This window comes from Scyliorhinus torazame, chromosome 1 (assembly GCF_047496885.1).
Source record: "Scyliorhinus torazame isolate Kashiwa2021f chromosome 1, sScyTor2.1, whole genome shotgun sequence".
Taxonomy (NCBI): Eukaryota; Metazoa; Chordata; class Chondrichthyes; order Carcharhiniformes; family Scyliorhinidae; genus Scyliorhinus; species Scyliorhinus torazame.
The window spans coordinates 298,542,585-298,558,243 of NC_092707.1; the positions used below are offsets into that span (position 1 = coordinate 298,542,585).

General features: G+C 41.7%; 1 protein-coding gene across 2 annotated transcripts in view; it reads right to left on the reverse strand.

The window, feature by feature from the left end:
* Nucleotides 1–514: 514 nt before the first annotated feature.
* The window catches only part of cnksr3 (cnksr family member 3), a 156,668-nt gene continuing 141,523 nt past the window's right edge, over nt 515–15,659 (reverse strand). The window contains exons 11-13 of one of the 2 annotated variants that reach the window (XM_072507725.1): nt 12,119–12,186; nt 5,344–5,433; nt 515–3,268 (exon numbers count right to left, since the gene is read on the reverse strand). In XM_072507725.1, the coding sequence (XP_072363826.1) occupies nt 2,994–3,268; nt 5,344–5,433; nt 12,119–12,186 (433 nt within the window). In that variant the 3' untranslated portion in view covers nt 515–2,993. Of the gene's footprint in view, nt 3,269–5,343; nt 5,434–11,980; nt 12,187–15,659 lie in introns of both variants that reach the window. The other variant, XM_072507719.1, reaches the window with a different exon arrangement.

Sequence of the window (15,659 nt, forward strand, 5' to 3'; positions counted from 1 at the left end):
AAAAATTTGTTCTCAGAAATATGACTTTTACATGAGCATAAACAGCACATAAAAATTTTTCAGCATTGCAGTTTTTTTCCATTTAATGTAATCTCAATTATTGTACGTACTACAAAGAACAAACCATTTAATTCCAACGCCTTTTGTTATTTAAACACAGTAGGCTAATTTTTAAAGTACATGAACTGTTGGCAGCATAGGCTGCAACATCATGAGCAGTTCGTATCTTTCTTTCCCCACTGTTAGTAGGCAAGATTTTGCACTGACAGTGCCCATTAAGAAAGCGACTCCTATTGTTCGTCCTCCATCCACCTCCCCACCCGTCATTCAATCTGCCTGAAGGAACTCTGCTCGTCATAACTTGCATTTGTTTCCAGCATGCAGCAGAATACCTGAATCTAGAATTTATTAAGATCACAAATCTAACTTGGGGTTTTTACAGCACAGAAACCGACTCTTCACATGTTAGAACATCTTCACAATTATAGTAAGCAATAAATGAAAAATTACACAGTTTGTGAAAAACACTGCACCTTTAATCGGTAATCCTGGAAGTTCAACACTATGTTTTGAACAAAGGCAGTCATGTTACAGTTATTTACATTTTGAAAAGTGATCATCTTTCAAAATGATATTTAAACACTGAACTACATTTTAACTCAGTAAATATTTCAGTATTTTCTACCCAGAAGGCGTATAGACAGTGGCTCCCTGAAACAGCTACAATAAACATTTCTCCTCTCCTAGAAATCTCAAGACTAAATTTGTTGGGGAGAAGTTGAAAAAATTATAGACAGCTAGAAACTGCATACAAATACTGGTATGCTTTTCTTGTGCAAACTTTGCCAATTTAAGCAAATAGGGATGTCATTGTACTCAGTGTTTCTATCAATACATGTATCATGGAATAGTTTATACACTGATAGCCATGGTAGACCTTTTGAATATTTGTACATTAATACAAGTAAAAACAAAACCGTAAAGCATATTTTTAATATATATATATATATTTAAATACTCTATTAACATCCAAATTGTTGTAAATCAACACAGTCCAGTACTCCAGGTGCACAATTGTCTATCTGGCAAGTAAACTTCTCTTGCAGGTATGAGTCCCATTTCGTAACAGCACTTCCAGACTAAATCCTTTACACTTCCAACCCTGTAGTCACCATTGTGGAGGTCCACACCATCTTTACTGACCAGGATTATACAGTGGACTCTGTTCATTCCATGATATATTTTTCCATTCACACCACTGGAGATGCCTGTACAAAGTTACTACACTGGTGCTCTATGTGAAGAGGAACTCATTGGCTTTAATGAGTCAAGTGCTCCACATATTTAGTCAGCACTCTTTAAACTTTGGGTTGTGATCATTCAGTTTTATAACATTTCTCTACATATTTGTACAGTTTAATTACTTCACTGTTGAAGTAGCTGCACTAATGGAAAAGAATGAGAGAGATTCTGTTTATTAAAAAAAGAAGAATGTGCCTGAGTCAGTTATGTCATGCAGTGCATCATACTCTTCCAGAGCAACATTTTGATTGTGGTCTTTAAGAGCTGGGAATGAGCAGACATAGATCACAACTCAGGATAATCAATGACCTTCTGAGGAACTGAAATTTGAATATTGAATTTCCATGGTCACAGTTCTTCAGGTCCCTTCGGCTAAAAAAAACAAAAATAAATTGTCCATCAAATAACCCCGAACGGCTTTGATTCAGAAACCCAGAAGCATCATCTTCACTGAAGCCACGATGACCGACTTGGACTTGAAAAGCCAACTAGAGGTGAAATGGTGAATGGCCCAAATATCCAGAATGGACATAACCACATATAGAGGAAAGAAACAACCATGAATGCCAATTGTAAACGACTGCATTCAAAATAAAAATTGTACTAATTCACGCTATTCTCAGAATGGCTTCAACGACTTGTGCCAAATATATCACAAGGGCAAGTAATACCCTCCTGCAAATCGGTCAGAAATATCCTCAGATTACAAGCTTGAATGAATCAATCGAGAGGACAACATATTGGAACTCAAAAGTAAGGGGAGTTGCATAGGATGAAAATTACTCTGCCACCAGGACCTTTGAAAGGCTGCTTCCTGGGGGTTCAGTACTAGGTCCCTTGCTTTTTGCGGTATATAATCAGTGATTTGGAAAATATGGGGAGTATATTTAAGGCATTTACAGGCATAGATTTGACGTCAAGAGTTTTCAAGGGTTTTGAGGGGAAATCTTCCCACCCAGAGGCTGCTGGAGATCTGAACTTCACTGCCTGAAAGGGTGGCAAGAGTTAGATACCCTCAAAACATTTCAAAAGCACTCGAGACCATTGACACTTCATCTTGATCACAGTGAGCTTGCTTTGACAATCACAGAGTGGCATTCATTGAAATACTCAAGAGAACTGGGTTTCTTGTTGAGTTAAGCTTTAAATCAACATTTACTATATACATTTCTATAATATCAATATAACTGATTTTGTAACACAATGAATACGGTTGCTCTGTTTTCAGTATCTTCAAAGATATACACAGCATAAGCTCACCTCGATTCTACTCGCTATTCAAGAATGAATGTGCACCTTGAACCTTAGTCTGGAGCTCATTTTGAAAGATGATGCAAAATCCTTTTATATTGCTCAGTCCATATACTCAATACTCTGAATAACTTAAAAATCTTTGCACAGGATCTCTAGAGAAACAAAGTGTTTGCACAACTGCTGCACATTTCTGAAAAGGTGATTATAAAAAGCCAAATCAAATGGAGAAAATTAGACTGCATTTGTAACCATTTTAGCTACAGCATAAGGCACCAGGAATCTCTTGGGACATTGGTTTAAAAGTTGACCTATGTAAAAACACACAAGTAACTGTACCTGTATTTTTCTCAGTTGTCGCATCACAAGATGATAAAACATGTAGCTTAGTTTACTGATCTTGGACACAAATATGAAATGACTGGCAAAAAATATAAAATTCAGTGAGTTAATAGCTTAAATCTTGTGATCCAACTGACCGGAGATGCATGTTCCAGTGAGTTTTTTTCTGGTGAATGTGAACTTCTTTTGGGTCCATCGTGTTGATTAGGGAATGTCACATTGCTGCATAGTTCAGGGCTGACAGAATATCTTCCAGTCACAGCCCTTCCAGAGTGTCTTCCAGCTGCTGGTCTAGAAATGTGTGTTGCAACACAATCTTCACTGATTGGTGGAATTCTATCATTGCTGAAGTACCTATAGAGGTAGTCCTCTCCTGAAAGAGATTTTTTCATCTTTTAGAACTGAGAAGTTAAGTTGTAGAATAAACAAGTTAAACAATTGTCATTTGGTATTACAGAATTGAAAGCTACGTATATTAATACACAGGGCCTTGTTATTTGCAAACAGAAAGAACGTGGATACACGCTGTGCCCGTTTCAGTGAAACAAAAGTGATAGCCATTCACTAGTTCATTCCTTAGGCAATGTCTTGACCAGAATCAAGCTGCCTACTTTAAATTTTCAAACAATACGTGGCAGTTAACAGTCAGTCACCATTAACTGGCATTCTCCATGGCAATGCCTCTGCTCGAGTCCACTTGCCAACCAGTCAGCACTCTTTTCTCAAACATTATAAAGTCATTGTTTCTTCTTACATTGGTATTCTTGTGATTGCCCTGATGAGTGCAAGATGAAAAGCTTTGACAAAGCGTCTTTTTTTCAGCAATACTCAGTTACCCAATATAAAAGTCTTAGATTCATACATGTTCCTTTCACTCATTAGTATTCCTCAGACAGTTCACATTGCATACTTTTAAATTCAACACTTGGGTAAGTTGGAAGGATTCTTGCACATGGTGCGATCCAAGCACAGTTCTTGTCTTTAAGCATGTCAGTTTAATGGTGACAGCAATCAAAACATTTCCAGAGAAATGAAAATTTAGAGCACAGACAGATGTTCTCTGAATTACTTAGTAAAGATAACCCATAAACTTGTTGATGCTAGTGTGGGGAAATGCAGCAACAAGAGGAATAGAAAGGAGGTCAAGGGCCAGAGTCTTCTCACAAGCCTACTTGTGACACTAATAAAGATCATTATTATTTTGTTTTATCTGCTCGATTTGTCATTGAATTCAAAAATCTAAATGAAGTTACACAGCAAGTCAAGAAGCAACTGCGGAGAGAGCAAAACCACAGAGTTAACGTTCCAGATCCAAGATGTGCTGAGTATTCCCAGAATTTTCTAATTTATTTCAAGATTTTTAGCATCCACAAGATTTTGTTTTTGTTATAGCTGAGATTTTCTGCTTCACATTCTGCGCTGCTCTTTCATCTGGTTGGTTAAGATGCAGCACAGTTGCTTGCCCTGTCCCCACAGGTCTGATTGCCTGTAGAGGTTTTTTGAATTGTTGGCTGACAGGAACTTAAAAGAGTTCAAAAGCTCAGGCTCTATGGGCAAGTGCAAATGTACTAAGCATTCCTTCACCACCGACAGCGAAATAAGTTTCTAATTGGGTCACTGAGATAAAGGGTGGGATTCTCTCAGCCCGGGGCCGGGCCAGAGAATCCCTGCGACAGTCGCGTGTTGCGCCACGCCGCCGACACACGATTCTCCGCAGAGCAGAGAATCGGCCCCATTGGCGTCAGCATAGTTGGCACCCCCCCCCGCCAATTCGCAGCCCGGGATGAGCCGAGCGGCCATCGTAAAAAAACAGAGTCCCGCCGGCGCCGTCCACACCTGCTCTCAGCGGGAAATCCGGCGTGGAAGGGTCGGGGGGTGGCCTGGCCCGCGATCGGGGCCCACCAATCGGCGGGCCGTCCTCTTTGGCTGGGGGCCTCCTTTCTTCCGCGCCGGCCCCTATAGCCCTGCGCCATGTTGCGTCGGGGCCGGCGTGTTGAAAGGAACCACTGCGCATGCGTGCGTTGCCACCAGTGCCACTGCGCATGCGCGGGTCCCGCGGCGCCCAGTTCACGCTGGGATCAGCAGCTGGAGCGGCGTGAACCGCTCCAGTGCCATGCTGGCCCCCTGTAGGGGCCAGAATTGCTGATCCTGAGGCCGTGTTGACGCCATCGAGAAACGGGACGCCGTTTCCGACGGCGTCAACACTTAGCCTCAGGATCACAGAATCCCACCCCCAGGATGCAAGAAATTTATCCACTTTCCAAGACCCATTATCACACAAAATATTGGGGGGGGGGGGCAAATATTAAACAAGCCATTCTACAGTGTGGGGTTTGCCCAGTGTGAGCAAAAGAGCAATTTTAATACCATGTGGACATCTGAATACTCCTTAAACACCGTAAGCAAATTAAGCAAACCGATCAAAGTTAACCATAGTTTTTGACAAACCTTTCCTTCCTTCCATTCTGGGCCTTGAACAAGCTTCAACTGCACCCATCCAGCTCCCACTCACTGGCATTGACAGAGGTCGTGGTCTTCCTATTAATAACATAACATGTTAATTTTCTGAGCATACTCTTGCTGAAAAAGTCAACCATTCTCACAAATTCGAGATGGGGTTTGAAGTACAGTTTCAAAAATTTAGGTGGTAAAATTTTAGACTCGAGAAATAAATCTCCAGTAAAACCACATTAAATAATCCAGGGAGTAATTTAAAAAGCTTGTCTTGTATTTTGGTTTTGGAAGCAGATTTCTGACAATGTAACCCAAGTGCAAGATCAAAGCTTGATAAAACCTTGAAATTGACTCCCAAACATGGCACACTGTCTTGTCATGGATTCGGCATTCCATTTTGGCAAGTGTCCAGTTGCTGATGTAGCCCAAATGTTGCTAGGCTCCAAGTTTAGAAAATGCCAATTACTAAAGAAAGCCTTAATTTGATATAACACCTTTCATAACCTCAGGATGTTCCAAAGTGCTTTATAGTCAATGAAACATGTTTGGAGTGCAGGCAGTGTAATGCAGCAGCCAATTTGGCACAGCAAGGTCCTACAAATATTAATGAGACAACGCCAAAGACAATCTCTTTTAGTGATATCGGTCAAGGTTGAGGGATAAATGTTGGCTAGGACATTGGGAAAGCTCTCCTACACGTCTTCAAAATGGTTCCATGGATCATTTATATCCAACTGAAAGGACAGATGGGTCCTTGGTTAAATGCTCACAAAGATCTGCATTTATAAAATGCTTTCATAACCTTGGGGTGTCCCAAAGTGCTTTACAGAAAGTTAAGTACTTTTGATGTTTAATCACTGTTGTAATGTAGGAAACAAGAGCAGTCAATTTACACAGCAAGCTCCCACAACAGCAATATGTTTGTGATCAGATAATCTTATTTTAGTGATGCTAAGTGAGGGGATAAGTATTTGCTAGGACACCAAGGATAACTCTGCTGCTCTTGTTCAAAATAGTATCATGGGATCTTTTTTCATCAGAATGGTCTTGGTTTAACATCTTGGTCAAAAAATAACACGTCCAACAATGCAGCATTTCTTGTGTGTTGCATTGGAGTGTCAGCCTAAATTTTGTGGTCAAGTTCTAGAGTGAGATTTGAACCCATAAACCTCTGATCCAGAGGAGTGAGCTCTATAAACTGACCCATGGCCAATGGACAAAAGCCTTAACCAAGAGATTACGGGCTTTCATTGCAGCCATAAAATAGACTTGGGCAGCAACATGTTGCAAGTCTGGTACGCAAATGTAACAGCAGTCAACTCCCAAAATAAAAAGTGGAACAATGTGCACTTATTGGAAAATTAATCTTTTCTCCAAAACATATCAAATTTAAGCTGAAATTTTAGAAAATTTCAAGTGCTCCATATTTGGAAACTCTGCCATATTAGGCATTCTCATGGCTTGGATAAAAAAAAGTGTGCTGTGTCCACTTGAAACTGAATCAATTGCACATTCTCCTCCCCGAGTCTGCGTGGGTCTCACCCTCACAACCCAAAGATATACAGCATTGGTGGATTGGCCACTCTAATTGCCCCCTTGAAAAAACAAATGAATCAGGTACTTTAAATTTATACGAAAGATTTTTAAAAAAAGAAACTGAATTAACAATGCATTATTTGTTGGCAGTCAACTGTAGATTTCTGATAAACGTAATAATAATAACAATAATCTTTATTGTCACAAGTAGGCTACATTAACACTGCAATGAAGTTACTGTGAAAATCCCGTAGTTGCCACACCCCGGCGCCCGTTCGGGTACACTGAGGGAGAATTCAGAATGCCCAATTCACCCAACAAACACGTCTTTCAGGACTTGTGGGAGGAACCCAGAGCACCCGGAGGAAACCCAGGCACGGGGAGAACATGCTGACTCCACACAGACAGTGACCCAAGCCAGGAATCGAACCATGGTGCTGTGAAGCAATAGTGATAACCACTGTGCTAGAGTGCTGCCCAAATGTAAAAGAAGTGCCTGATTAATTATCCTGAGAAAAACTCAGAAGGTCATCAACTCTCCACAGAAAATCAGTTGAACATTTCCATAATTTTATGTTCTTCTTTCAGATTTCCTGCATCCGCGGTATTTTGCTTTTGTATCGCCTGATTACTCAACTTGGGTAATCATAGCCGTCTATGCAACTTAAAGTTTTGAATAGAGGACTGCCATTCCTTCAAAAACCAACCAAATATCATCTCGCTCTCCAATACAAATTTTTAATATTTAACAGATACCAGTGTAATCAAGTCCAATTCATCAAGGCTTTGATAACCATCATAATAGAAACATAGGAACATCTAGAGGAGAAAAGGCTGAACTCTAAAGTTTGCTTTATCATAATAGAGCTACACACTAATCAGAGCAATCATCAATCTGAAAAAGACCCAGAAATTAAAGCATAAAATTGAGATATTAATAGATGAAATGAATGAATTCCATTGCCATAGTCTTGCCCAAATTCAGCAAATATGAGGGGGGTCATGTACTTTGGACCCAAAAAGGAGAGAGCTGAATACATTTTAAATGGTGCAAAGTTGCACAGAGTGATGGTCAAGAGACTTGGGGTCCATTAAAATATCACAAACATGTACAAAAAATATTTTTTAGAAAAGCTAATGCTGGCTTCATATCTAAACACAAGAGAGTAGAAAGCTTCAGCATTGAAAAGCCCTGGTTAGACACATCTGGAGAACTGAGAACAGCTCCGAGCACCTTGGGAACGATATATTGCCAGTGAAGGAAATTTTTAAAAAATTCATTCCCAGGATATGGGCATCGCTGGAAAGGCCAGCATTTATTATCCATTTGTAATTGTCCTGAGAAAATGGAGGAGGACCACTTTCTTCAATGTAACCAAGTGGCTTTCTGGGCCATATCAGAGGACAGGTCAGAGTCAAACACATTGCCAATGGTCCTGGCATATGTAGCCCCAGACTAATTAAGGGTGGCAAATTTCCTTCCCTAAATGACATCAGCAAATATGTTTTCAATAATAATCCAGTAGTCTGATGGACACCTCTTAATGATACTAGCTTTTTATTGCAGATTTATTTAATTAATTGATTTAATTCCCCGCTGCAAAGTATGTTAAATGAATAATTCTTGGGAGGAACTGATATCTTTTAAACCTAGGGTTCCCAAAGTTCTCCATCACTGGGGATTTTCTTTCATAATTTTATACAAACATAGGATCAGGTGTAAGTAATTTTGCTCGGTATGCAGCTGGTAATGGAGCACAAGTCTTCAGTACTATTGCTGGGTTGTTGTCTGGGTCCATTGCCTTTTCAGAATCCATTGCCTTCAACCTTTTCTGGATATCACATGGAGTGAATTAATTTGGATGGGGACCTCAGGAGGATGCTGCAATAGAGCTACTTAGTGCTTCTGGTTGCAAATGCTTCCGCCTTGTCTTTTGCCTGGACGTGCTGGGCTCCCCCATCATTGAGAATGGGGTGGAACTTCCTCCCCCTCCTGTTAGTTGTTAAAGTGCCCACCGCCATTCACTACTGGATTTGGCTGGGCTGCCGAACTTTGATTTGCTCTTTTACTGTTGGATTGCTTAGTTCCATCTATTGCATGATGCTTGCGCTGTTCGGCATGCAAGTGGCCCTATATTGTAGCTTCACCAGGTTGACACCTCATTTTGAGGTATGCCTGGTGTTGTTCCTGGCATTACCATCAAGCCAAGGAGAGTTTGAGGGTAGAGCAGGGGATATGCCAGGCCATGAGGTTACAGATTGTGGTGGAGTGCAATTCTGCTGCTCCTGATGGCCCAAAATACTTCATGGTTGCTCAGTTTTGAGCTGCTAGGACAATTGGAATGTATTCCAATTAGCACAGTGGTAGTGCCACACATCATAGAGGTTATATGCTCAGTGTTCAAATGAAACTGTCTGCACAAGACCTGTGAGATGGTGACTCTTACCAATATTGCCATGGACAGATGCATCTATAACTGGTAGGTTGGTGAGAACAAGTTTTCTTGCTCCAATTTACATAATGGCTCTTCATAATCCAATCCCTCAATCATTCTGGTTGCTTTCTTCTATATCCTTTTGATAGCTACTATATCCTTTTGGTACTACAGTAAATAGAGCATGACAGTTATAGAATCTTCAAGCAGATCTTCTTTGGGAATCTCACGGTAAACACCATCAAGGTGCAGTACAAGTGATATAAGAACACCTGAAAAATGAGTTTTCTAAAGTCTGCAATGCAGACTACCATCCCTGGGAAAACACTACAGCCGACCAATCCCATGGAAGCAAGCACTAAAATTTGATTCAGCATGTTTTGAAGAGCATCTACATCAAACTCGCAACATGCGATGTCTCTCTAGGAAGGCCAGAGGTGGCTGCAGATGTTTCCCCAAGCACCTGCATGACCTCTTCAAACATGAAAGGACCCACAGAAGATGACGTCAATTACACCTGTAACAAAGTGGAACAACAAGGGACCTACAACGAAATGCGGGTAACACAAGTGCAGTTGAACAAATGATTTAGAAAGTGGCATGATTCCTTCAATATTTTGGCTTAATTTGACTGTTAAATACATTGTTTAAATAACACTTTTTTAAAAACTCACTACCGGCAAGAATTGTTGCAATAGCTTTAATTTGTCAATCAGGACCTCACAGATCTAATTTTTGTTTGCAAATTATTTTCTATCCAATGAATTAAATCTCTTCATATTTCTTTGTCCATTTTGTATTTCTCGAAACTGAGCTTCATCTGCCATCTTTCCAATTCCTAAACACATTGAAATGTTCCTGTTCACCCAGCTTTGGTGTCTTCCATCTTCATTCGCTTTGTATCAGGCAAATTAGACACGTGGTTGGCAACTCCTTCTTCCTACACAATAATAATCCGTATGTCTATCCCTCGGGGGTTCTATCAGTCAAGCTATTACATACCTATTTAAAACTATTTCCACAAATACTCTTCATTTGTCAAATCAGTCTTTCCACAGAAAGAGCATTTCCGTCCTTAAGGAAATCAAAATTCGATACATCCACTGTCATACCTCCATCAAGCTACTTTGTCACACAAGTCATACAGATCAGAAAAGGCCCTTTTGGCCCATCGAGTCTGCACCGACAATAATTACTCTTAATCTCATGCTAATCACACTTACCAGCACTTGTCCCATACATATCCTTGAATGTAATGCTGTTTCAAATGCTCATCCAAGTGCTTTTTAAAGGTTGTGAGGTTTCCAGCCTCCACGTCCTTCCCAGGCAGTGCACTCCAGATTCTCACCACCCTCTGAGTGAAAAGATTTTTTTCTCAACTCCCCTCAGAAACTCGTGCTCTTCACCCAAAAATTGTGATTGATCCTTCAACCAAGGGGAACAGCTGCTTCTTATTTACCCTGTCCAAACCCCTCAATCATATGCTCCCTCAGCCTTCCCTGCTCTAAAGAAAACAGTCCAAGCCTATCCAGTCTTTCCTTATAGCTCCGTGCTCCATCCCAGGCAATATCCTGGTGAATGTCCTCTGTACCCCATCCAATGTAATCACCTGCTTCCTATAGTGAGGTGACCAGAACTGCACACCGTATTCCAGCTGTGGCCTAGCCAATATTCTGTACAGCACCAACATATCCTCCTTGCTCTTATATTCTATGCCACAACTGCAAAGGAAAGTGCCACATATGCATTCTTATGTAGCCTATTCACTTGCTCTACCAACTTCAGAGATCTGTGAACAAGTACTCCAAGATCCATCATCCTCGAAGAAAACCAGTCTTTCAGGTTTGCTGCTCGACTTCAGATATTGGGTATGATCTACCGACCAGGTTGCGCCCGAAAAGCAGTGTACCGTGGCCAGTAAATGATGGGAGACCCCACTCCTGGGATCTACCTGGCTCGCCACGCCTCGCGAGATCCAACATGATCTCGTGAGATGTTGCGACATAAATCCGCCCATCATGGGTGGCATCACTTTTTGCAAAAGCTGCACATTAGAGTGAAACAGCTACTCTCACATGAATATGTAGTTCCCCGAGGTAAATCTATCTCCTTCGCCCTGGAGACCTTGAGCGAGCGCCGTTCAGTACTGGTCTCCACAAACTGGGATTGGAGGGCCGCAGGTGCATGCCCTCTGGACAGGGGACACCAGCAGTGTCACCCTGGCAGTGCCACCTGGGTGGCATCATTTTTAAATGACATCCAAATCTCTCCCTGCATGGAGGGGTTTCAGCAAACGGGGCTCTTGGTGCAGGAAGGGGGATGAAGTACGGCCTCGGCTGTGCGTTTCCTGCTGAGGCCCCGTATCTAACTGGAGACAGGTAAGATAGCATTGTGTTTCTCGGTGCTGTGAGCGCCAGGAAACACGTGGCTAAACGCACTCTCTATGGGACATAGTTCCAATTTGGTTAAATCGTGCCTGTCATCTGAACCCTATATTGAGGATTCTGTTGGATATAAACTGTGCAGACCTCAACCTTTAGTAACACTGCTGAACACATGGGAAGACTTTTCAATGAGTTAGGTATATCTAAGAATTGGGGGAGGGCGAGGAGAGCAAAAATTAACCATTTAAATTTCGGAAAGCACAACAGAGAACAAACCGTATAATTGCGTCTTGTCCCTCATTCTGGTGGGTTTAGGCACTTCAAATGCGTATGGGGGCAACTGATCATACTCTGCAATGGTAAACCGCCGTCTCTGGTATTCCTGATCAAGGAAAGAATTGGGCGATTCCGAACCTTTTGGTACAGGCCTGACTGGTCCCTGCTTGCTGACCTCCTCATAATCCAGGTCGCCTTGGTCATTCCTGAATGTAAGGAGAAAGCATTAATGGATTCATTGTCCAGAAACAAAGTCATATAAAAGGCACGATTAGTTCAATTATTGAAATATCACGAGTTACACCGAGCCAATAAAATCAAGTGAAAAGGAAGAACTTGCATTTCTAATTGTACTGCATTTCGAATTGTACTCTATTGTATCCCTCAGAAATCACAAGTGCGTTATCCATGAGATATTGCATTTGTAATTACTAGGGTATGGGCAAATACAACAGACATTGTGTTTGAACCCATAACCTCTTTGTTTCAATTCTTGCAGCCAAGTTAACACAAAATAATCAAGGCACAGGGTACATTTTCCAGCCCCGTTAGCCCTAGGAAACGGCACAGGCAGAATGCAAAATTTGATGGACCATTGAAAAATCCCTTGACCACGGGCAAGAATTTCCAGCCTCGGAGCAGGACCAGAAAACCCCACCCCATAGGCTTACAGACGGTGCAAAATTATCAAACCTCTGCCCGTTGAGGGCTGGTATAGTGTGTGGCACAAACACGGTTCCAAGAACATTCTATTCTTGTATTATTTTTAAAATAATATTTGGACAAATGCTATTTTATAGCAATAAAAAGAAAATCTATACCACAATAGTCTGGTTTTCCTGCCATTTCTCAGAAGTTAGGGCAGGGGGAATCCCCAGACTACATCAATAGTTGCAGGAATTTCTTTGCACAGTGAAGTTTGAAAACCATTCAAACTAAACTAGTGGGAAAGTCCCTCTACTGGAATGCCACGAATATCTGTAGAGTGACAGATATCCAGGCAGTTTGAAAACGGATTGAGTTTAATTACTTATCATGCCGGGGGTCTTCGTGTGTAAGGTAGGGTTAAAATTAACATGCCACATTAAATTCACAAGATTAAACAGAAAGGCGACCTACCATTCAACAATTAGGACTTGTTTTATAAACCCATGCAGCTGGTATACATCTTGCTAAAGAAAGGCCTCCTCTAATCAAGATTAAAAGCATTGAAAATTACAGAACAAGAGGTGCCAATTACAATTCGCAATGCAGAGTGTGTTTAAACCTTCCCATTCTGCACTGGTTGATTTGTTCAACACTGTTTCATAAGAATGGTTATGACCCTGCTCAAAGGAGAAATGTTGATCTTGCAATTAGGGAATTGAGAAAAATTATACAGGAAGGAATATCCAGCCGTACTGTTGCAAATGTTATAGTTTTCTTGGATAATATACCTACAGCTATTTTTCTATGTTCAATACACTTGGATGTTCCTAACAAAAAGGACAACTCTACCTGGTTTTCAACTGCATAGATGCTGAAAGATCACATGGATTTTAGTTTTTGTCCTAACCTACTTTGTTGGAATCCCGGTCTCATTCTTGACTTGCACCTTTAGACAACAAATCTGTATCCACAAAACCAGACAGGAATCTCATCTTGTGGAGTCGGATAACTGGAGGTCGACACAGGTAAATGGTCGACACAGGTAAATGCAGAGAGTATCACCTTGCTTGCTGGCCTCAGGCTTCATTACAAGATATGTAACTTAATACATCTCTTCTATAGAAACTTGCCTGTGGAGGGAATTGACAAACTGTATTGTCTACTGGAGACACTCTGGCATACTTCTACTCGAGCTGCCTAAAGTAATATTTTTCATACGGAAAATTCACTCCTCAGAATCAGAAGTGTTGTGAATCTCAAATTCACACCAGATTAGCAATTCTCTGGGCGTCTTCTTGGGAAAAGCCTGTGAAGATGGAAATTTGGTCACAAAATTTAACATGTGCTCTGGCAGACATAAACAGGGGTGCATAAATAAACAATTCCGCCGCCGCCCCAATGTGAATGCAGCAAATTCAGCTTATGATTCAATGGCTATGGGCAAATTCTACCCCACGCCACCCAACACCAGTTTTCCATGAGCATGGCAAGGTTTTAAACAATGGAATAAGGTTTCATAGCCATCTTCATTGTGTTCTCACTTCACAATTCCAGCAAAGAGAATTGGGGAGGAAGAGGGAAAACTAACCTTTAGTAATATTTTTTGTCCCTACTTCAGTTGAGGATGCTAGTACCACCAACACTAGTGAGTGAGACACAGACAGAGTGAGAATTTGGTAATTTGGTGCAGTGAGGTAACCAGGAAAGGTAAGTGGTTAATCTAATTGTGCTGTTTTTCAGTTAAAAGTGCAGTGTAGATTAGTGTCTGATTGGCTGAAGCTGCCTCCACCCTAATTGCTGAGAGGCAGTTATCTGGCAGTCACCCGAGGCCTGTTAAGGGGCACAAAGGTACACATTGTATTCTTCTCTTTGAAGTTTTAGTGTGAGTCATCCTAAAGTCTGTATAAAAGACAGACAGAAAGCACACTTAGTAAGCATTGCGTTGGTCAAGGAAACACAGCCTGAGTGAGTGAGACACAGACAGTGAGAATTTGGTAATTTGGTGCAGTGAGGTAATTCGGTGAAGAGTGGGAGAAGGTGATTTTTTCCGACTGTTTTGTTCTCTCGCTTTCTCCGGGCCTAATTTCGGGAGCCGTTCGGAGGAGGAGGAGCAGTCCCGGAGTATAAAAACTTAACGGTAACTTCGTTTTCCAGTTTTTTCCCCCCCAAAAGTGAAGTCAGAGGGAAGCTGTGATCTGATTGGTTGATAGCAAATCTGCCCCAAATTTTAAAAAAAACAGCTAAACTCGTAAACTTAAATTAAACTAATTAATTAATTAGTGATGGCTGGTCAGGTGATGTGCTTGAGCTACTTGATGTGGGAGCTGGCAGATCCCATTGCGAGCTGCAGCGACCACATCTGCAGTAAGTGTTGGCTGCTCGAAGAGCTCTGGCTCAGAGTTGATGAGCTGGAGTCTGAGCTTCAAACACTGAGGCACATCCGGGAGGGGGAGACTTACCTGGACACTGTTTCAGGAGGCAGTCACACCTGTCAGAGTAAGTAGTTTAAATCCTGCCAGTGGCCAGGGACAGCAGGGTGTGACTGCAAGTCAGGCAGGTAAAGGGAACCAGCAGTCAGGAACTCAGGAGCCTCAGCCCTTGATCCTGTCCAACAGGTATGAGGCGCTTGCTCCGTGTGGATGGCGAACAGGGCTGCAGGAAGGATGAGTCAGCTGACCAAGGCACCATGGTTCAGCAGGCCATTCAAGGGGAGGGAGTAAATAGGCAAGTTGTAGTTGTAGGGGATTCTATTATCAGGGGGATAGATAGTATCCTTTGTGAGCAGGATAAAGAGTCCCGCATGGTATGTTGCCTGCCCGGTGCTAGGGTGCGGGACATCTCTGACCGGCTTGAAAAACTACTGGAGAGGGAGGGGGAGGATCCAGTTGTTGTGGTCCATGTCGGTACCAACAACATAGGCAAGTCAAGAAAAGAGGACCTGTTTAGAGATTATAAAGAGCTAGGATTCAAATTAAAAACAGGTCCTCAAGGGTCATAATCTCCGGATTACTGCCCGAGACACGTGCAAATT